The 24133-nt window shown below is 41.4% G+C and overlaps 1 protein-coding gene across 34 annotated transcripts in view; it reads right to left on the bottom strand.

The window, feature by feature from the left end:
* The window catches only part of RIMS1 (regulating synaptic membrane exocytosis 1), a 412581-nt gene that overhangs the window by 2658 nt on the left and 385790 nt on the right, over positions 1–24133 (bottom strand). For all 34 annotated transcript variants that reach the window (XM_053913690.1, XM_053913696.1, XM_053913693.1 and 31 more), the window contains 4 exons: positions 7192–7330; positions 5164–5276; positions 2229–2330; positions 1507–1646 (listed from right to left, as the gene is read on the bottom strand). In XM_053913690.1, coding sequence (XP_053769665.1) covers positions 1507–1646; positions 2229–2330; positions 5164–5276; positions 7192–7330 — 494 coding nt within the window. The remainder of the gene's footprint in view (positions 1–1506; positions 1647–2228; positions 2331–5163; positions 5277–7191; positions 7331–24133) is intronic.

Here is a 24133-nt window from a genome sequence, read left to right as displayed (position 1 = left end):
AAGCAACTATTCTGTAAAAGTGGGCGAGTCAGTGAAGGAGAGGAAGTGAAAATAAGCAACACCACAGAGGAGGACTAGATAAGAAGACACCAACAATGTGCTCAGAAAGACACTTCGCAATGATTTTTAGATGTGATGGAATGCAAATAATGTTTCTCTGGTCAATGAGGGATATGACATACATAAATCATGTTTAAGAATTAATATAGAGCACTGGCTGGTGAGGCTCAGTGGATTGAGTGCCTGTCTGTGAACCAAAGTGTTGCTGGTTTGATTTCCAGTCAGGGCACACGCCTGGGTTGCGGGCCAGGTCCCCAGTTGGGAGTGTGTGTGAGGCAACCACACATTGATGTTTCTCTCCCTCTCTTTCTCCCTCCCTTCCCCTCTCCAAAAACAAACAAACATCTTAAAAAAAGAATTAATAGAGAAGTTTATTTATCAATACATTCAATACCTTCCCTAGTAACCACTATCTAGTAAGCAATGTGCAGGGTGATGGACAAAAATTAAAATTTGTGTAAGCTAGGTCAAAACAATCCAACTCAGTGTACAATGGAGTGCATGCATGATGGAATATGTATAAAGAATGAGAATATTCATTAGATTTCTTTACATTATGGACTTGTTAGTGAAGGGGCAGGTTGAACATAATTGTAAGCTATGTTTTGTGAGAACTTGCCTGACAATTTTGATTTGATCAGATGACTAATACGTCAGTGAGCTCACTCACACTCTGGGTCAGTACCTGCTGGGGCCAGACATGCATCCATCGCACCGACTCCGCCTCCATGCCCCAGCCCTCCTCAACTGAACTCGTTCGCCTGCTTTATACAGGCAGGGGTGGGGAATCTTGCCTTTTCAATTTGCTGAGTAACTGTGCCTAATCATGTAATCTCTGTGGTCCAGAGACACCACCTTTAAGACGGAGATGGTGGTACTTACTGCACGTGGCGGCGACGATGTTTAAAAGAGGTAATGCACTTAACAAGGCACCTGCCCAGCCAGTCCTGAGTATTTGCTGGTCCCTGTGCACTCCTGCTTTCCTTTCTTTTCTTCCTTTTTGCATCCCGTGTCTGGCACACAGTAGTGCTCAATAAACTATTATTAGCATCAGTTGCCTTGATATCTGTCTATCATCTATCATCATCATCATCATCTATCAGGAAGGGGCAAGGGGTGTAAAATAGGGCAAAACTAGAGGCCAGGATAGAGAAAAGGAAGAAAAGAAGGGAGGGACAAAGTAAAAATTTTGTTTTCCATTAAATCCCATTAAATTACAGTAGGGAATTTTAATACTCCACTGTCAGAAATGGATGAATCCCTGTATATTTTTAACACAATACATTACTGTGTTGTACATCAACAATTCGTTATTCTTTCCACTCAAGGATGCCATATCACATTTCTCCCTACTGGACGTCACTCTCTTCCTGTTTGACCACCTCTTCAGTGTTTACGTGGACGATGTGGATTCACAGTGTCAAATGTTGCAGAACTATTACTGACCTGCAGAACTTTACCCTGCGGACTTTCGTCAAAAACCAGGGACTGCTGATACAAAGGATCGAGGGTTTTCCGTGCAATTCTGGTCTTCTTCTTAGCTATACAGGCCCCGTTTTCCAAAAGATACACTTTGACGTATGGAGCTAAAAGGTAGTATTAACATATAAGACATTAGTCCTTTACGTAAAATTGATTTTATTAGAGGATGCCTTATTAGAGACTTAGAGATGCTTATTGAAAGTTTTCCATCGACTATTGAAATCATTTGAAATTTCCAGCGCTTCATAAATTCTACTCCTTAACTCCCACATGTTACTATTGCTGCCATTTTTCTCCTTTCAAATAAATGTAGGCAAAGTCATCTTAAGATTTTGACTTACTTGGGGTATAGCTGGAATAACCGTTCAGGTTTATATCTTAAAGCTCATTGTTTCCTTTTATTAATAGACCTAAATTTTTTTCACTTTTGCATTTGTAACTGTATAAAAACGGATACAAACTAAGAAACAATAACAACTAAACATTTCTTAATATGACAATACTATTCCTAATACTTTCTGACAGGATAATTGTGCAAACATTCATTTTTACAGAATCAAAGAACACAGAAAAACTGCCTTTTTAATCAATCAGATGATAAAAACCAGAGCATATAAAATTCCAGTGCAGCAAATGTTTTGAGTTTTTGCCTGTGCAGGTTTTCTTGTCCAAACCTGTCTCCTTACCAGGTGTCGACTTGGAACCAGGCTTTTGCGTGAGGCTTCGGGCTCTGATAACTTCAACTTCTAATTGGCCCTTTTTATCCTCCATTCCAATTTGTATATCGCCTACAAGCGGACGGGAAGCAAAGGGTTTCAGCTTCTTTGCAATTGCGTGCAGTTAAAAAATAGAGGCCTGTAACAGGCTCCAAATGATGATCTTTATAACCCTGACAAAAACGAATATTTCGCGCCCTCCAAGCCCACTCTTCTCTCCCTGCCTTCAAATCAGGTTTTAAAATGTTTCTCTTGATTTTTCTGTACTAAGCTATCTTGAGAGAGCCCCATATTATCTTATAAATTGCTTAATGACAGCAAATTGAAATACTTAAGTGATTCCTATGCTCTAATAAGATTTCTTATCCTATGTCATCTAGTATATAATACTTCTTATTAAAAAACATAACTTATCTATATTTCCACTATCTAGAGAAACCACCACTAGTGTTTTGGTGAATATCCTAGTAATGTCATAAGTACTTTCCTCTTTCCCATCCTTCCTCCCTTCCTTCTTATCTATCTATCTAGCTATTATGCTCACACATCCTCAATTTATTGACTGTACGGGCCACTAAATAGGCATGTAATTACCTATTTAACCACATCCCTGTTGATGGAAATGCAATTATCTACATTGTTGCTATTATAAACAGCACGATCATGAATAACTTTGTAAAGAATTTTTGCACACTTGGTCAATTACTTCTTGAGCATAAATTCCCAGATTTTTAATCACTGGGTCTAATTGAATGGGCATTCAAAAAGCCCGTGCATATTCACAAAGATCCTTCCGAAAGGCTGTGCCAGTTTTCACTGTCACCAGAAACATTACAACCCACTAACAGTGGCATTAGCGACACGTCTGAGTTTTGCCAACCTGAGGGTTAAAAAGTTGTAACTTGCATTCCTAGATTGTTAGGAAGGCTGACCATATTTCTAAGTGTTTCCAATTTGTATTCTTTCTCTCCCGTCTTGCCCGTCATGTCCTCTACGCATGTTTAATAAGATGTTCTTTTTCTGACGGATGCGATGCTTTGTCTCTGAACATGTTACATGTAATTATGCCTATGTTATTTTTAGTGCAGCCGTCTCTAATTTCTAGTTGTGAATTCCCTTCATTTGTCAGGTCAGCTGATCAATGTCGTGGTTCCGGGTTGTTCATTAGTTTTATAATTCTGTTTTAGGTCTCAGCTCTTGGAAGTCTCTTGGTCTTTTTTGTTTCCATTTTAATCACATTTACACATAATTTAATGAGTCAAACTTTTCTGTAAGACTCCTTTAGTATAAAAGATTCCTATTCTCTCTGCCAACTTCCTGCCTTCCAATGGTCACTGCTTTTGTAATTTTCAAAATTTTTATCTGATTTATTTCTTACTTTTTGGCATTTGCCCCTATATCTCTAAAAACTATACTTGTACTATCCTGTATTTTTGCTTCAGATATTACTATAGACTCTTCTCTATCATCCCCACCACATACTGGGCCCTTTCTGTCACCCTTCTCGCCCAGCATCAGTATTTGTGTTATTATGATCAGCTAACACTATTTCTAGCAAGTGACCTGGAATACCATGACTAGTACTTCCAATTTCTTGAACAGCTCATCCTTTTCCCTACACTTAGTAAGTGCCTTTTAAGAGAGCATTTGCTTACATTTTTATGTACATATCCCGAATTCAACCCCTTACTCTGTCCTGGTTGCTTACCTCTTCCATGAAATCAAACATATTAGGCATTCTACAGATTTTATCTTACGAAATCTGACCTGCTCCAATTTAGACAAGTTGCTTCGAAAGCTTGCTACGGCTGTTATCTCTAGGTTTTCCTTCACTACCCACCAGTTCTCATGGGTTGAGGCATTTATTTACTGGATCTCTTCTCACTTTGGTTCGCAATTTTTAAAGTTCGCCTTATTCATTTTGTGGCAGTATATCCTCCAATAGCTTTCTAAGCAATACCAGGTATAAGGGAAATGTTTTGAGACTTTCCTGAGTTTTTATTTATTCTAGCCTTAAACTTGAAAATTTGGCTGGCTCTTGTACCCTATACTCAACTGTTATTTAGAATTTTGAAGGTAATGCTCAGAAGTCTTCTAGCTTCCAGTGTTAATTAAAGAGTACAACGAGCATCTGATTTTGATAGTTTCGTGTAGAATTCTCCTTTTAGGAAACCTGCAGGATTTTCTGTTAATTTCTGGTGCTGTGAAATTCCATGGTGACGTGCCTCCGTGTCGACCCATTTTCACGTGGTTTTCCTGAGCCCTGTGTGGGGCCTTTCAAACTGGGACCTCAAGTCCTTCGGGAAACACCTAGTGCACGTGCTACATCTCGTTTTCTCCATTCGTTGCCTTTCTTTTTCCTTCATTTAGAGTGTGTGTTGCTAACAGACATTTTCAATTTATCTGGCGTTGGTTTGATCCTTTGGAAATTCTTCCACCACCAAGAGTATAGAAACATTACCTGAAGTTTTTTCAGTATTTTCCAATATCTTTCTCCACCCCTTATTTTTCTTTACACTTTGGTCAAAATATTATTTTTTAAAGTTTTGAAGTAGGAAGGCAATTTTATTACTTTACATAATTAAACATTTATGCCAACCTCCTTTACTGAATAATCCTTTCTTTTTTGCACGCTGTGAAATACTACCCTTTATCCTACATTTGGATCCACCGCAGACTCTCCATCTTACATGGGGTTTCTGATGATTCAGAGATGTAGCACTAACTTTATTCCTTTTGCATAATGTCTCAAGTTAGAAAAATACATTCGAAATTAGGATAGTTATTTGAAACTAACAACACCCTAGCTGAAATGTTACTTTTCACTTGCATTACTATTATGCTACTTTCAGTGACCTTGTCAACCAGGAAATATCAGTTTTCCTGTAGAAAACATGATTCTTACCCATCGCAGGGGTGGCCAGGGTTTGGCGGCCCACAAGCTGGGCGGGTCCCAGTCCATCAAGAAAATCACTGAACTGACTGTCTGCTCCCAGTCGCACTCCAGGAAATATTAAGCTATTAGCAAAAGGACACAAATCAAAACATTAGAGCGCCTAGAATTCTTTTCATTAGTTTCCATTTGACTAGTGACTCTGACCATGAATCATAAATACCATTTAGCCAATTGGTTCACTTACTGACTGCATTGCCTCTGAACCAAGCACGCCTATGAGTGAGGTTCAGCGTCGATGGAGAGAAGACTTCAACTCTCCAATTAAAAGCTATGTTCTATTCAGGAGAGCTCAGCTATAGTTTTTAATATGTTACATTTTCCAGACACTTACAAATAAAAATCCCTACATAAATAGACCACTGACATAAAATATAAGATGTGAATTTTTACATCATGAAATTTATATAGATAATTGCTCATAAACATTAACAATGATAAACTTAAAAATGCCTAATATGTTAAATATTATAGCATAGTACATATTCTTATTTACTAATGAAATGTTTTAATTTATTCACTTTATTTACATTTTCATATGACCTGAGATTTTTATTTAGTTCAAATGGAAATGAATTGATTAAAATTTGTCTGTTTCTTACTCCATCATGACTGCCTGGGTTTGCTGGGCCAGAAGCTTCACCTGAGTAGCGATTATGCTCGTCTTGTTTATTGGTGTGTCCTGGGTAACAAGGACCAGGCTTGTAAGGTAGCTGGATTTCAATGAATATTTTCTGAATAAGCAGATGTCCATAGGGATTTACTGTTTCCAACATGCTTCCACACTTCTTATTTCCTCACAATCAAGGGATTTAGGGCATATATTATCATCCCTTCCAAAGGCTATGAAAATGAATCTTCATGAGGTTAAGGGGCTTATCCATGGTGGAGGTATATAATATTGGACTTGTTAATTTTTATATCAAAAAATGGTATCTCCAGTCTTGCACTTGCACATTGTTTTTATAATACTTCATCAAATACTGGTATTTTTTCAGCAAGTTTATCTCCATAACTTTCACTCCTACTGATTTTCATTCTTAGCTGTATCTTGCTGGGAGCGTGCATCCCAAATCACTTGATCAAATAAATGAAGTTACTAGTTTTCGATGGGGAACACGTATCATAAATATTAACCTGGCATAATTTTATTTCGCTTTGTAAACAAAATAGAAAAAATTCCAGTAAAGTATAGTAAAATAAATCACTAATATGATTGGTAAATGAGATATTTAAATGGTAATAAATGAAAAATTATAAAGGATTTGTACATGGTCGATCCCCAAGTAACCCACTGCAGAATAATAATTACTAATTTGTAAGATTATCACCTCAGTTAAAGTTCTGTTTTATCAGAAAAATTCTCAAGCATAGGAAAATTCAGGTTTTGTGTGGAAATCTATATGAAATAGTAAAAACCAAACCATATAAGCAAAACAAAATTCTAGTTACATTTTTAAATTAATTAATTTAAGAATCAAGTAAAACTCTTTACTCAAAAAAATGGGGAAGGTAGATTCTGATCTTTTATCATAAGGTGAAAATGAGTTAGTGATGTTTTATAAACAAGAAAATGTAAGTTACCATTATGAGAGTGTTAGACTTATAACTTAGGGCCCAAAATAGTTTGGAGAAAAGTAGGAATATGGAAAATTAGCTCCTCACTTCTAAATTTTAATTCAGACTTTGGTAACCGGGCCAGATAATGAACAGCCCACACGAAAGCATCCATTAAATGTGACATACACATGCATTAATGGACTCTCTGAGCTCTTCTGGATGACAGAAATCGGTTTATTTATGTTGACCAACATTTCGTCATTCCCGTGAATGTTCTGAGTGACCGGGTAGGTGCGGAGGATGTCTGTGACCGGCTAGTTGAACAAAGCGGCTGCACACTAACCTTGGGTGGCCCTGTTATTTTACCCCTGACTACAGATCCATGGCTCTAAAGCCATACAGATGGGCCACGTCACTTACTTGCCCTCGGAGCTGTAACTGTTGATGCTGCCGTCTGTGGACTCTCGGCTTGGCTGCCTCACCATCTTCCTCATTTCGGCCGCCATTCCTGTTTCTGTGCTCCTCTGGATGGTACTTTTTAACTTCTTGTGGCCGGACTCTGGCAGGAGAGAGGGACAGAAACTCTAAGTTCTGTTGAGACGGTTTCCTGAATATTGACTCTGCAAATACAATAGTTAATTATGCACATAGTTTAACATTTACTTAGAAAAACAATGTCTAAAAGAATAATCTGATTAATAAAATCATTTGCGAGAGTGTGCTTTGGCCAAGAGGGGTGGCAGCAACGGCAGACCATTGCTCCCGTTCCAGAGGCTGCCTGAATCTCCGTGGGCCAAAAGGAACTCGCTGCTTTGTTGCTGCTGAGGTTGGGAGCTTCAGTGAGAAACTGGATCTTGCACTGAACTGCTGCGTGGAAGGACAGCGCGGGGCAACCTAATCGGGAATGCTCCACACGTGTGGGAGCAGACCTCAACGTGTGCGCCCTCTCCTTTAAAGGAGAAGAGGCACTTGGAACCAAGCATGAAAAAAATAAGTCTTGGTATTGCCACATTGCAGCAAGCTTCATGAAGAGGAACTTCAGTACTTAATGATTTTCACAACCTTTAACACACAGAATCTCATTTAATGGCATGTATGTTACCTAGGTAGGTAGAATAGGTATTATCTTAAGTCCAAAGCTTCAAACTTACCCCATGGTCTTCTGACTCTATATGCACTGTGGATTATACTGGCTGGTCATTTTCTTGATAAACTAAGTTCAGAGCAACTTCCCTGAGCCCCACTGAAATGCTTAACCAGCATTCTATCCACAGCACGAAATAAAATTCCAAAGCATTTGATCAGAGCACTATCAAAAGGTTAGAAAAACTATTAGACTTAGTATCTGCCATGTCTTTTTTATCTATATGTTCTTATCAGCATTTGTGGTTTTATTTCAATTTTTCATAAAGTATTACTTAATATCCATTTGTAATATATGAAAAATGCTCTCTATACATAACTATATGAGAGGGGACCTCAAAAAATCCAGAATCACCTTCTGGAGGGCAGGCCCATTGTAGTACAGGGTTCCCCACCCAGGTGAGTGTTCTAGGATCCTATCTGTATCAGTGTACCAGCTGGCATTGTTGTGAGAGGCTGCGTTCAGCTTTGGTGAATTTTTTTTGAAGACTCTTCCAACTCATTGGCTCATTTCATGATGAGTGATTTGTGAGCACATCTGCCAACACTGTGCTGATTTTTCAGCAGTTTTTGACCAAATGACAAGATCCCCATCCCCCGCCCTCCCAATTCACCCTACCTCACTCCAAGCGACTTTTCTTATTTGCCTGGATGAAAAACGTCCTCAAAAGGAAATGTTTTGCCAATGTGCAGAAACGCTTAAAAGGCATCAAAATCGACAAGTTCAAAAACTGTTTTGAGCAGTGGAAAAACTGTCTCAATAGGTGTATTGCATCAAATGGAGAGTACTTTGAAGTGACTGAAGTTTAAACATGTATTAATACACAATTTTTTATAAATTCTGTATTTCGGTACCCCCCTCATATACATAAACTACATATGCAGTATATAAATACACAGACTTTTCAATTTTCATAAAAATCTCTGTGAAGCAGGTGCCTAATACACTGTTAAATAAATGATATGAAAGACTACATTTTCTTCTGCTTTTAGTTCATTACAACCTTTTTGTAAATTGTCTAATAAAAGGTCTAAATTGGTTATGCGATATGGACTCCACACTGAATACTCTCTACAGAAGAGCCGTGGTGGTTCCTTAAGAACACGTCTGAATGTGATACTTCTTTGCTCAAACTCTTGCGATGGGTTATCATCAGAGCTAAAAGGAAACCCGAAATTGTTATGGCAGCCTGTGAAATGCCGTATGAGACCCACCCTACCTCTCAGATCTCACCCTCTAGTTTAATCCAGGTCTCCGTTCCAATGCCACCTCCATAGAGAGGCTTTTTCCAATCCTTATCAATCTTTACCCTCTCGCCACGATTTGCATTTCCTCACAGTATAGCTCCCCCTGCCATGAAGCCTCTGTTTGTTTGTTGTCTGTTTCCCCAGTTAGAACTCATTTCTAGGAGGACAGGGACGTAGGAACATTGCTTACTGTTACCCCTAGTATATAGAACAGCGGTGTAAACTCAGTAACAGGGTCACACCACAAACACTAATGTGCAATTTTCTCCATTCCATTTAATATAATTATAATGCAAACATGCCCATGTTTATTCTTTTTAATGATTGCACTGCTCCATTGCATGGTTATATGGTATCATAGTTAAACCATCTCCTTACTGATGAGCATCTGGGATGTTTTCAGTTGTTAAAGAAGAGTTTCTATAAATTTTTGGAAGTTGAAATGCTAGTGAAAGGGTAGGAGATCTGTTTAATCTTAACAGTTTTTTCTAAGTTGTTCCTTAGAGACATTGTAGCAATTCGTCCTTCTACCAACATTCATATGGACGTACCCGTTTACCAATGGAAGGAACAGGAGTTTTCTACATTTTCTCTTTCTGGTCCTTGTCTTGCCCATTTGACTTGTAAATGTGGAATGTGTACACTTACAAAGGCAGGGGCTTCACTTATGGCCATTCTGAGTGCCATTAATTTTTGGTACATACAAGGTCTGTCTGGGAAAAGTCCAGCCGTTGTTAATATGAGAATGGTTTGAGACATCAATGTAACCTGACAGTCAAGGAGAGTGGACTAATGCACACATGTGAACAATGACGACTTCACTGTACTAGTCAGTGGGGGAGGTAGACACTGTTGAGTGAGCATTTCACTGTGTGGCTGTCACATTCAAAATGACAGTGAGTAGAGCAATGAATCTGCATCAAATTTTGCATTAAGCTTGAGAATTCCTCTGCAGAAATTATTCAGATGATTCAGAAGGCCACAGTTATGGGATACTGGTGATTGGCAGCTTCATCGTGACAACACGCCTGCTCACGCATCACATCTTATATAGGATTTTTTTGTGAAACATCAAATTACTCAGGTGACTCAGCCCCCTACAGCCCAGATTTGGCATCCAGTGACTTCTGGCTTCTCCCAAAACTAAAGTCACCTTTGAAAAGGAAGAGATTTCAGACTATCGGTGAGATCCAGGAAAGTACAATGGAGCAGCTGATGGCAATTGGGAGAACTGTGTGAGGTCCCAAGGTGCCTGTTTTGAAGGGAACTGAGGTGTCATTGTCCTATGTACAACGTTTCTTGTATCTTCTTCCATAAATGCCTCTATTTTTCATATTATGTGGCTGGATACCTCTGGACAGACCTCATACATATGAATCTGCTCCTTCTGAGGTGCCTCCTTCTGAGGTGTGGGCGCTTTATGAACTCACTGAGGCAGAGCAGCACGTCATTCACGCACACCTGCTGGCTGGATCCCACCTGAGGGGGAGGGGCAAGCCCCAAGCGTTTATTACCGATGTGAGCCAAGAAGAATTGTGACAATAAAGCCTGGGTGGAACATCAAATTCTTTGAGGATCATGGCCAGAAAAAAATGGGCAAATTTTAAATCTAAACGATGAGGTGATGGTGGAAACTGGAAGAGAAACGGTTAAGAGGACCAGCAGTGAGGAGATTCAGGTCAGTGTGCGTTCACTCAGTTGCCAGCCAGCCAGCCAGCATTTACTAAGACCCTAATGTGGGTCACACACTGTGCTCCGTGCCGGGGGTATGCTGATAAACGGCACACTTCTTGCTATCCTGGAGCTTACGTTCTAGTTCTAGTGTGTGTACACAAGAAACGCAATGAACAGATAAACAAATAATATGACCAGTAGTAATTGCAATGGAAAACAATAGGCAGGATACGGGGGCTAGAGAGCGACAGGGTAAGAGCAGCAATGGGGTATTGAGAAGGAGTCAAGATCTCGTCGAACACTGGGATGGAGGCAGCAGGAAGCCACAGGGAACGGGAAGTTCCACCCACAGAGGAACGAGTCCCAGTGAGTGCAGTGGGGAGGCTGCGACGGTGGACCGGGGCCTGTGCTTTGTGGGCAGCACTCAGTACTCCAGGTGTCTCTTGCAGTCTGTTCAGTGTCGGTGCTGCCTCTGGCCCAGAGACCTCAGGCCATGCCCACCCGGCAGCCCCGGGGTCAGTGGAGGGTGGCTGTCGAGACCTGATTTCTCTGCATTCCCAACACGGGTTTCACATGGTTGTCATCCATTACATATTTGTTCAATTAATGAAAAGAGAAAATTTAAAACTGAATAATGTATTAATTTGTTTTTTTTAAATTATAACATCAAGTTTTCTTAAAGAAGGGTGTATCTCCATGGTGTCCCAAAATTTTTAGAGCAGTTTTAAACTTCAATAGTTTCTAAAATATAAATGCTACATACTTCAAAAAATCATTTAAGAGGTTGGTTATTGAACTTCCTTCTATACTTTTTTAAAAACATTGTTGTTCTACAGTTGTGCCAATTTTCCCCAGCTGCTCTCCCCCGCCCCGCCCACCGCTCACCCCCACTCCCACAGTCAGTCCCCACCCTGCTGTCCGTGCCCGTGGGTCCTTCATGCTTGCTCTTTAATGAGGCCCTTCCCCTTCTTTCCTCCCTTATCCCCCCCTCCTCTGGTCACTGTCAGTTTGTACTTATATCATTTTATGAATTTGAATTACATATTTGTAGTTTTACAGTTTTTGTTTTAGTCCTTCTGAAGATGGCAAACATGGACCAATTTACCTCTTACCTTATCATGCTAATATTCAACGCAATGAGCTTTGAAGAACTAAACCATTTTATAAAGTCCCAGGTAAAAGCTGAGTAAGTACTTCCAGCTATGAACCTGTCTCATTTAAATTCATAAGGGCTCTAATATTACTTAGCATGAACGGGCTGGAAGGATCACTGTTTTGTAGACGTGGAGGCGAAACTTGGCATACTTCATGCACCACATAGTTTTCAGCACTCGCAGGGGCTGGCCCTTCCCACAGGCTGTGGACACAGTGATGGACACAACGGACAGAAGCCCCTGCCCAGGTGGGGCTGCCACTCCAGGGCGTACAGCGGCTTGCTCGCCCTCACTCAGTCAGGAGCACGAGCTGCACTAGGACCCTGATTTTCTGACTCTCGGTCCTGTGACCATTCCACTGTATCACAGTTTAGGAAAACACAAAATCTGATCGTATTTATTTCACAGATGTGACAGTGGTTTAGCTCCACAGATATTTTCATGTATAAGATCTCCTATGGGCTTATAAATTCATTTGAAACCTGTTAAAAATCACATATATTCTCTACAAGTACAAACGTATATAATCACTGCAACTATCTCTCTGCATATATTGTAATAGAGCATAAATGGTACATACATGTATTATTTTTTATATTATTACATTCAACCATTAGCTATTAGAAAATGCCATTATACTCAACAGTATTACCATTATTTAATAATTTTTTGTATCCATGAAAGAATCATTAACCTGATAGAAACATGACCTTTACTATCAAATTTTGAAATGAAATCTTTGATTTAAAACACTGTCCCAAGTATTATACAAGTAACAAAATGTTTAGAAAATCAGTAATTTTAATATTCTGTTTATAAACACATAAAATTTAGTAAAATTCATATTTGTGGGTGAACTCTCTCACAGAATATCCCAAGGTGTCATATTTACATATGAACTTGTACTCTCTTTTCATATTTAGAGATGTGTGTTATATTTAGGAACACCCTGCTGACTTATTAACTCATTCTGTAAATACTCATTATGCCTATACTGAGTATAATGAGTGCCTATTATAGGTACTCAAGTACCTATAATCTAGTACCATCATTCTAGGTATTGCAGCTACAGCAGTAATAAGAGAGGATAGCACATATGATAAACAACTAAAGCGAGTAAGTTAACATGATAATTTTAGATACTTGTAATCATGATGGGAAAAAAAGCTGGAGAGACTTGTCTCAGTAGAGTGAGTCGCTTTTGATCATCTGGGCAGGGAAGGCCACTTCTGAGAATGTAAAAAAGGAGCCAGCCATGCAAAAATCTAAAAGGATGGATGTCCCAGGCAGAAGCAGCGAGTGCAAGACCCTCAGGAATGGCTGTCCTTCCTTGGCCCTTCTGCGAAAGCTATGAAAGGGCGACGTAAGGTGGACAAGGAGAAGATGGAGTGGAAGAGGGTGAAGGGCCTGGTGGTACAGACCTGCTGGTAAGCAGCCTGGACTTTGCACTGAGTGTGATGGGAAGCCACAAGGAAGGGTCACTATCCGATCTACATTTTTGAAGGATACTCTAGTTATTGGGTGGAGGATGAATGTTAGGAACTAGGAGTGAAGGCAGGGAGAAGATTTGGAAAGTTACCTTTCTACCTAAGAAGAGATAAATAGTGGCTTAGGTCAGGGAAGTAGCAGTGTGATAAGGGAGGAGGGTGGGCGTTGATTAAATGTTGAAGAGGAGCTTACAGTACTTGCTTTTTTAGATGTAGAAGTGGTTCCAAAAAACAGAAGGAATCGGTGATTTTTAGGGTTTTAGTTAGGATAGCTGGTTGAATGATAAGTGTCAGTTTCTGAAAAGGGAACTTCTTGGTGGTGGTGGGCATTACGAATGCTCTTCTGGACATCAGAGGTGCTTCCTCAACAGCCACACATAACTCAGAGCCATGAGGGACAGGTCAGCGCCAGAAACAGGTAGGCAGACAGACAGACGGAGGTATTGGCATGCAGATGGAATGAAAATCTGTGGCACTAAATGTAATGGGGAGGAAGCAGAGACAGAGATAAAACGAGTAAGCAGAACGGAGCCTAGGACAGCTCCAGAGTCAGAGGACCAGAAGACAAGGAAGGCCGATGAGAAGTCCACAAAGGTGTGCTGAAGGGTAGGCGAGTGTTAGGGTGCAGAAACCAAAAGAATCAAGTGTTTCAAGAAGTAAAAAAGTTGACTTCTACTTTGAACTTGAGTAAGGAACAGACACAGGAGAGATGACAGCATAGCAGCAGGAGTGGGAGCCTAGGAGGAATTGCCACTCGTAAGAGAGAGCGAGAGATGAGTAAGTAGAAACACTTCCTGTGACTATTTTGAAAATGTTTGTTGTGACGAAGAGATAGTATTTGGAAAGCCACATAGAATTAGAGGATGTTGTTTATTTTTTAAAGATGTGATAAATATTAGAGCTTGTTTCCATGCAGACAGAAAAGAGTACATGCACAGGGAAAAACTCCCCATTTTTAGGTCTACTATTATTGGTTGGAGACATATATAATGTCCAATAAGTCATCTTTCTTTTTTATCTTTTTAAATAATTGTTTATCCAATTATCATCATTCCTGCTTTTTCTCCCCTTCCCCATTTCCAACCAGCCCCACTCACTCCCTTCCCTCAGTCAATCCCCATATCATTGTGTGTCTGTGGGTCATGCACACAAGTTCTTTGGTTAATCCCTTCACCATCTTTCATCGGGTCCCCGCCTCGCCCCTCTGGACACTGTCAGTCTGTTCTATGTATTATTCTTCTGTTTCTATGCTACTTGATAGTTTATTATGTTCATTGGATTCCACATGTATAGTAAGATCTTGTAGTGTTTGTTTTTTACTGATTGGTTTATTTCACTTAGCATAATATTCTCCAGGCCCATCCATGCTGTTGCAAAATGTAACAGCATTACATAAAAAGAAGAGTTTCTTCTTATTTTGCTGCTGCATGGTATTCCATTGTGTAACTGTACCACAGCCTTTTATCCACTCATCTACTGATGGGCACTTAGGCTGTTTCCAGATCTTGGCTATTGTAAACAGTGCTGCTATGAACATGGGGGTGATGTATTTTTTTGAATTGGTGTTTTGTATTTGGGATCCTTAGGATGGATATATTCTCAGAAGTGGAATTGCTGGGTCAAAAGGAAGTTCCACTTTTAATTTTTTGAGGACACTCCATATTGTTTTCCACAATAAATCATATTTCGATCAAAGCAGTCTCTAATGCCAAATGAAGTCAATTCCATCAGTTGATTGAAAAAAAATGAGTAAAAAAAATCACCTAATTGATTAAACAATTGGGGCCCAAAAGAGAAATGCAATAATGACCTATTAACTCACAAAGAAAAACTATAGAGTAAGTTCAACCTTTTGGTTACTCTGAAAATAACAACTGAGATCAGTGATACAATTCTTTATATATGTACAGTGATAAAATTCAGTTATTTTTACAAAGAAAAGTGTGGTAAATATGAAATGTTTTTTGTTCATTCATTCCTTAGTTACCCATTCAGTAAACTCTCTGGGAGCTTTGGGCGCTGTGCTGTACGTGTGAGCATGGGAAGGAAAGAGGCCCTGAGCTGACCATGTCACGGCCTAGCAGGGGAAGCTAAGTACAAGTTCAGTTGTACCAGATTCAGTGCAGCACAACACAGAGGACTTATTTTATACGTATTTAGCTTTAGGTATTTATTATATGTAAATTCAATAACATGGAGCAAGGAGGGGAAGGGAAGAGGGAGGATGACTTACACAGTGTGTGAGTCTGCCGCTTGCTATGCCACTGAATGAGCATGAACCTGGTGAGACCAGGAGGTGAGAAATGCAAATCTTCTCTTCCTTTACTGTTTCAGTTTCTAAAGAAAAATGAGGTGTTTAGGATGATTTCTAAAATAAGCTGCCTAAAAACCAAACCAACTATTTTACCTGGTGTTGAGACAAAGCAGCAGCAATCTCATCAAACCGATAGTATTAAACTTACTGAGCAACTCTGGATTGGTATCCAAGGGATTTTCAGAGGGAATTTTAACTCTGTGCAGATGGTGAAGGGGGACTTGTATTTCGGTCCTGAGGTGACAAACACCCAGCCCCTTGAGCTAACGTGTCCAGAGTGACCTGAGCTGAGTGAAAGGTGAACAAAGACAGTGAGACCTGAAAGCTAGAGAGCAAGCGAGGTGGGGGCCACACAGGAGTCTTGTCCAATGCTCTCAAGGTGTGCGGTTTACATAGCACTTGGGTGGCTTTTGTATGATTATTAATCTATTCTTAATGATCTCATGGTCTTGGTCTGCTTGGTCAACATTAGCCAGATAAAGTTGTGTATAATTTGTAGTATATATAATATGATACAGCAATATTACTGTAGATCTCCACTAATCATTAAGGGAAAACACCCATCTGTTCTGTGGAGATGTCAGATGCTTCTAGTGCTGGAGTGACCACATAGCCGGAAGTGTTATCGGGCAGTCTGTCCTCATGGTGCTGCAGTGTTTTTAAATGAACAGACAAAAATGCTCCTTTTGCATTTGCAAGGTTTCGCACAGGTTTCATGCCAAGCCAAAAGAGTGCAACTTGTAACAATGTCACAGGTCTAAAGGTTATTTTTAGAAGACTGCATGATGTTTTTTGACTTTTATGGTTTTCCCTCATTTATTTTCCAGGTTAACCCCACAAGCCACTGAGTCTGCAATGGCCCTTTCCTCTTCCCATTTGCCAAAAAGATTTATAATAAAAGAAATATAGTGGTCAAGAAGCTAAAAATAGTATCATTCAGAATATTTCTGGGAGGTGGACGGAATAAATTCCCTTGATGATATGTTTAGAATACTTCAAATCTTTTCCAGCGATGCAGTGATCCTCTCCCACAATCCAAGAGGCAAACTGTTTTCTTTGCCACCATGAACTTTATGTCCTCTACAGATGCAAGTTTAGAAAAGAGATTCATCTGTGCTGAACACTGACCTTTGTTTTTCCAGCCCATCTGTGGCTAATAGTTATTCTCTGGTAAGAAGCGGGGTACTGTTATGAGTGACTGTAGTACCTGCCTATCATCATACCTGTCCGGTTTACTCAATCACAGCTGATCTTTTCAGCAAAACAGTGCTAATATGACATCAAATTGCCTCTTGCCCAGTGGGTGAAAATGTTAGCAATAGCAAGTTCAAGATGGTCTTTTAAATAATTTGCATGTTAACCTTAACAAGGCCACCAAACAATTTAAGTAAAGAGGTTTACGGTCACTGACACATCCCACCTGCGCTGCACCGTTTGGGCCAAAGTAAAAGGAAGGGGGGCATTCCAGTGCTGAACCTCTCACTGTTGCGCACTGTTTGATGCTACAGCCCCCATGTGTCCGAGTAGGCCTGTCTTATGGACTGAATTTTGTCCTACCAAATTCATAGGTTGAAGTCCTAACCCCCCAGTACCCCAGAACATAAATATTTGGAGATAGAGCCTCTAAAGAGGTGATTAAGTTAAACAACAGCTGCTGGGGAGGCCCTAATCTTATCTAACTGGAGCCCTTACAGGAAGAGGACATCAAGACACGCAGAGAGACCACCACTGAAGAGGCAGCGAGAAGGCAGCCATCTGCAAGCCAAGGCCTCTGAGGGAGCCACACCCGCCCACGTCCCCATCAGGGACTTCCCGCCTCTGAAAGTGTGAGGACACAAGTATAAATTTCTTTTTTCTTTTTGAGGTTTACTGCATTTTATTTTTCTACAAATAATTTCTGTATTATTATTATTTTTTTAATTTAAATTTTTATTGTTATTCAATTACAGTTGTATGCCTTTTCTCTCCATCCCTCCACCCCACCCCAGCTGAACCCACCTCCCTCCCCGACAAGTATAAATTTCTGTTGTCCACCCATCAGTCTGTGGGTTTGTTGTTTTTTTTAACGTCAGCTCAAGCAAAGTAATACATCTAAGGGGTAAGATACTGTTATTTGAACACTTTAAAGTCATCTTATTTAATAAAAGTGATGATGTACATATAATTTAAAGCACCTAAAGATAAAAAATCACCTATGATTCAGTCTGAGGATGAAACTGAGCCCCCAATACTAGGACGGACGTGTTTCGGGTCTCCTTTATTAAAAGGTGGTCGGAAGCGTTGGATGAATATAGCTAAGTAATTTACGAACAACTCCTGATGTTCAAAAGTGTAAGGCCTCAGATTTATTTGCTAGGAATAATATATCACATTTAGATAAAGTCTTTTATTTACTCTTGTTTTGGGTTTAAATTAACATTTTAAATAAAGCTGGATTTCATTTATTAAGTATAAACCTAGAATATCTCCTTATAATTTTCCATCCTGACTGTAAAAATAAAGCAACACTTCAGGCTGAAACCTAGAAAGAAGCAAATGTTTTATGGTATGTTTCACGTTTTCTTTTTAAAATTTTTCTTTAAACTCAAGCTATTACTCTTTAGGGAATCTTTCCTCCTATCCCATTTCAAAAGGCAGCCTAATACTCCATATGGCGGATGGACGGGAGTGGTTTGGGGGCGGCTCTGGAGCCAGGATGTCTGGGTTCGAGGGCCAGCTCTACGCTGGACTGCTTATCAGTCCCGTGCCTGCAGGCAGATTCCCTAGCCGCTCTGTGCCTTGCTCTCTGCACCTATGGAATGGGGAGGGGATGATAACACCTTGGTTTTAGGATTATTTTGAGTGGCAAATGAGGCAATCCACGTAAAGCCCTCAGCACAGGGCCTGGCACCTGCTTAAATTACCTGTTGTTACACAATGAGATCTCAAAGTATTTTGCATAGACCAGGTCTCTCAGTTCAATGACACTAACTCCCCTTGCTCTACTCAAAGCACATCTGTCTGTGCCTCATATTTAACTCAACATGCCATTCAGAACGGAGCATAACGAAGTCGCAATGTGTCACGAGACTACTCATCCCCCCCCACACCCCGCATCCATTCTTACCCTTTGTTGGAGACAGAACTTCCATCATTCTTCTGGCAATAGGCCTGGCCACGTTTCCCCTTCCTTCTCCCCTCCCGATGGCACGGGGCCATGACAGTGGAGCTGCAGCGGCTGCTTTGGGCCTCAGGACGGCAGCACCTGATGCCGGCAGAGCCTGCGGCCCTGACGGGATGGAGCCACTGCCCCAGCTCCAGACTGGACTGTCCACCTGGACTATTATGTGACAAGCTTGACTAAGCCACTATATCCAGGGGTGTCTTGCTGCAGCAGCCTATCCTATGGCATAGTACATAGTGTTCTAAATAAAACCCGGTATGAATTAAAAAAGTAAAATAGTAGCTTTGTGAAGAGTACTCTCTATTCTTATCTTTAGATCTGAGATTTGGGTTATTAAATTGGTTCTCTATAGTAGTTTCATACTTAAAAGCATAGGCTCTTCTAACAACAGAGTTAATAGAAATTCTTCTTCCCTATGAAGTCTCAGAGAATGTAGGATTAGAAGGAGAGAACCAGAAATACGCAGTGTTCATTAAGTGCCGTCATTGTACAGGGTGTCTTGCAGGGTACGATGAACAGATGGGTCCTCTCCTGGCAGCCCAGTGTTCTGAAACGAACGTGCAAACCTGACGTTCTGATTACGGAGCAGTGATTACCTGCACTGCTTGTGCTGGGTGGGAATGCGAGTCTGCGATCACAGAGGAGACGAGTGCGACCGCTTTCTGTACCCTGTAAAACAGAGCAGGTTCTCTGTGCCTCTCACCACATCCCTTGAAACAGATTAGATGCATTCTAATCAAAACTGAAAACTGATTTGAAATATGAGCTATGTGGCAATAAGAAATTCTTTGAGGAGACTCAACAGGGCAACTTAAAGAGACAGGCAGGGATTTGGAAACAAAGGTGCAACTAATCTAGGAGAGACCTGTCATATGTAACTAGTCACTGCTGACAGCTGGCCCCGCGTTGAAATTCCAAGCCACATTAGGCATTCGAACAGTGGGTGCAGAGGGGCAACTGGGTAGCTTCTGATCTGGGGAACTCAGTGTAGCTTTAACCAGCAGCAAAGCAGGGACTCATGTGTCGCATTTGGGCCTAGGCTTCCCCGGCCGCAGTGGAGGGGCAGAGGCGTGTGTGTGTGTGTGTGTGTGCGTGTGTGTGCATGTGTCTGTGTGGAAGGAGCGGGGCATCGACTTGGAACAACTTCTGAGACAGTTACTGAAAGACGGATGCCCCAGGGACAGAATGCAATGGGTTTGACTAGCTTTTAAAGGCAGACCTCACCTTACAAGGAATTTTTATTTCCCTCTCAGCATTGGCTGTGATATCCTAACAAGCTTCATGGGTCTAAAGGGCCTGTATATAAGATAAAATTTGACAAATATCAAATTGTCAAATGTGTTAATCAATACAGTTAATCAGAACATGTTCTACAGAAGGTGCTGTGAAAAGACCGTCTCGGTCCCACCATCAAACCCTCTGCTCAGGGCTTAAAGGCCCTGTATGGCCTCACCGCCTCACATAGCAGGTAGCCTTCCCTTCCCCACGATCAGGAGGGTGTACCCACCCGGATCTCGTGCCCACCTGGAGCCATGTCTGTCTTTCTGAACTAAGCCTCCAGATCCTAGAGTTTCCTGCTCAAATGGCCCCAAGTTCACGTGCAAGGCTAGCCCATGTGTCTGTCTGGGACCCAGCCTCCAAGGATCAAAAGCAACACCAATGTGCATACGCTAAAGTCCAAGAGGGTATGGGCATACTTAACACGTGTGCAAGACCCCTCGGGGTGCAGGACAGAGCCAACACGTGGGAACAGAAGGGGATGATGGGCAGCCCATCTCGGTACGAGATGGGTAAGCCAAGTTCAAGCACAGAACTCTGAGCAGTCAGAATTCTAAACTGAAACTTCGACACCTTGGTCACTACAAAGATATTTTGTCAAAGTAGACAACCAAAAACCAATTTAGCGTTTTGTTAGCTTGGATTATAAGTTTTAAATGAAAAATACTATGTGGGCTTCCATGTCTTGATTGGGGATTTGGGAAAGCCTAGAACCTCTCATTTGTAAAACTGTCTCACGCTTCGGAATACAATGAATCCCTCAGTTTCACCCATTTGAAGAATTATCACTAGAAGAAAACAGTTGGGTATTTTTGGAGTTTTGGAGTTTTGGTCAGGCTCTGAAAAGACTTGTGATAAATTTTGATCGTTAAAAACCCAAGGAAGTCCTATGTGGGTCAGCAATTCCTATTCTCGGTCCTAGAGTCCGCCGCCCCCTGATATCAGTTCAGGGAACTTGGGGGTCCAAGAAGAAGGAAGGTCTACAGAAGTATAGATCTACTGGGAGTGTGTGTCTCTGAAGACTCATCCTCACTTCTGTCGCCCAGGGTGACGATCTGGACGTTGGCACTATGGGGCCGCAGAGCCTGTGCACCCAGGAAGCATATTCTCAAAGAAAACCAGGGAGGGTAGCACCGGGGTGGCAGAGGAGGAGGCCCGGGGTGGCAGCCTTGCACTTCGCAGAGTAAAACAGGCCGCGCCAGCACGTACTGTACTGTCTGGGTTATGATCACATAACTGGGTATTTGTCTAAGAATTTTTAATACCAAGTGAAAACATTATTTCCTAAGATTTGATTTGAGCAAGGGCTCCAAAGAAAATTGCAGTACAAGATCAGCCTTTTTAAAACTATAAAATTGGGAATCATATTTTGACTCCAGAATTTTCAGGGAAATGAGAAAGTAAATTCAGAGGCCCTAACAGCTCTCTCTTTCCTCTTGCATTTACAAAATAGGAGGTAAGAAATGCTGGTGGTCAGAGAGAGAGCTTTACTATTGGTAGTAGTAAAATAAATAATCCAGTTTCCATTGCATCAATAAGGGCATTCAGAATTTTACTGGCAGATGGGATACTCTAATTCCACTGGCAAAGATTACAAACATGTGCACCAGTGAACTCCAGGGAGTCAGCAGCAAGAAAATACCGCCGAGAGCCCATGCAGGCGGTATCTCAGTTACAAACAGCCCGTGCTCATCGGCCCAGCCTGCCCAGCCTTGCCCCACGGCCCCTAGAGACCTGCAGACAACACAGGAGATTCCACGTGTCCTTCCGGAGGAAGCAGGACCAACTGGGAAAGTCAGAAGTACTGTACACTCCCAAATCGTTACCTTCTGGAAATGTCCCACATCAGTCCATTCTATCATAATTGCAGATTTATTTGGATTTCTGATTACCAACTACATCCAGTTGGTATGTTAGGTCATCAGCTTCATTTCTTTCTAATACTCAGCTGACATGCCTAGTCTAGAGGACTGGAACTGAGAATGAAAAAGAGTTACATCTATTTACTGACTGATCAGAAAGGTATTTAGGGTTTAAAGGAGGGAAAAGGCACTGGGATTAGCTAGTAGGCATAGAAGGAGTTAAGTTATTAAATTCAGCAGAAATCTGGCAGATTCTGAGAGGAGAGAAGAATGAATTAGTAAGTGGGGGCTGGGGAGCAGAAGAAAAAGAAAGAGCTCAACTTTCCTGTGACAAAAAGACCACGGGTGTGAGGGTGGCCCCCAGCACGGAGTGGTGCTGAACAGCCTGTCATCACGAAGCGAAATGCTCTGATGACTGCATTTCAGGCTGGCACTGAGATCAAACCATACCTTGGCCATGAGCAGAACAAGCAGCACAATGGGGAGGGATGTGAACAGTGGTTATGAGAGGCGTGGGGACAGGTCTGGGGACTAACGTGGTGGCTGGCTGGCTGTGGCAAGCAAAGAGTGGCTCCGTGACTGGCAAAAGTATCATTTATGTACAAAAGGGTTCACCTGGTCGGGTCTGAGTGCTTGAGAGATTTGAGAAATTGCTGGTGGGTTCCTTCTTCACTGGCTGTGGTTAGAGTACGTGCCAAGTAACAAAACCAAGTTGCACATCCAAAGAGCAAAAGAAAAGAACCCCTAACATACAAACAAAAAATGTGTGCTGGTGAAAACTGGTCAAACAGAACATGAAACATTTTAGGTCTTTAGTTTTTACCCTGCTACCTTGTATCTTTAACAATTAGGCAAGAACTTAAAACATGTAATACAATAAGATCCTAGAGTCTATGCTGGTGAAGGGAAAACCTGAGGACCAAGGTTTACCTAAGGACAGAACCGAGTCACCTAGATTTCGGGGAACGTGAGGGATTGACAACGTGACGTCAAACACAGCGTTTGAAGATTCTGTGGGGAAGTGACGAGTGTGCCCAAGCAGACGTGTGAGCTGTAGTGGGGTGAGTGTGGCGACAAAAAGGCAGGAAGAAATGGTGCATGCGATATTATTTAACATCGTGAGCAAAGTCAATTACTATCTGCCTCTCGTTTTTCAGATGTTGCTTATTACTCTCATCGCATTGTCCTGACTAAATTGATTATAGATCAATGATAGTCCTGAGAGTCTGAGAAGCCAAGAGTAGCATGTGGTGTTACCCACACAAAAAAATGTTCGATCCTGCCTTGGCTACATGCTGTAGACTGAATGTTTGTGACTCCCACCCCTGCATTCAGATATGGAAAGCTAACACTCGCTATGACAGCACGTGGAGGTGGGTTTGGGGAGGTGACTGCGTCCCGAGGTCCGCAAAGCCGTCCTGAGTGGGGTCGAAGCCCTGTTGACAGACACCCCCAGGGGCTCACCTGCTCCTTCCAACTGTGAGGCTGCAGCCAGAGGACCGCCCTCTCTAGACCGGGAGGCAGGCCCTCGCCAGAACCGGGCCGCGCTGGTCCTGGGTCTTGGACTTCCGGCCTCCAGAACTGTGCGAAATACATTTTTGTTGCTTCCACACCAACTGGTCTGCGGTGCCTCTGTGGCAGCAACCTGAGAAGACTAAGATGCTGCACTTGGACGAGTGGGGACGAGGGAGCACGGCCAAGCCTGCAGGGTTTGCATTCTCTTCTGGAAGGGTAGCACTACGATCAAAGCTATGTGAACTGAAGTTTTTTTCCTTAGAGCAGAAGTAAATTTGTAAGAGTATTAAATACTGCATGTATGTTGAAGCTTATGCAATAAAGCAGTAAACTAATCTTATATGGGCAATACATATTTATTCTCAATCCACATCAAGTAAGGATTAAAATAACCCAAAAGTAAACATTGGGCTGAAATCCTGAAATGTATATGATAAGTGGATTAAATTGATTTATTTTAGAATAGAATGCACCTGAAACTTAGCACCAGAACTTTAAAAATATAGTGGTCTCATCCTAACTTT

This window comes from Desmodus rotundus, chromosome 11 (assembly GCF_022682495.2).
Source record: "Desmodus rotundus isolate HL8 chromosome 11, HLdesRot8A.1, whole genome shotgun sequence".
Lineage (NCBI taxonomy): Eukaryota > Metazoa > Chordata > Mammalia > Chiroptera > Phyllostomidae > Desmodus > Desmodus rotundus.
The sequence above is the reverse complement of the archived record's forward strand: the minus strand, read 5'-3'. Positions and strand labels throughout refer to the sequence as shown.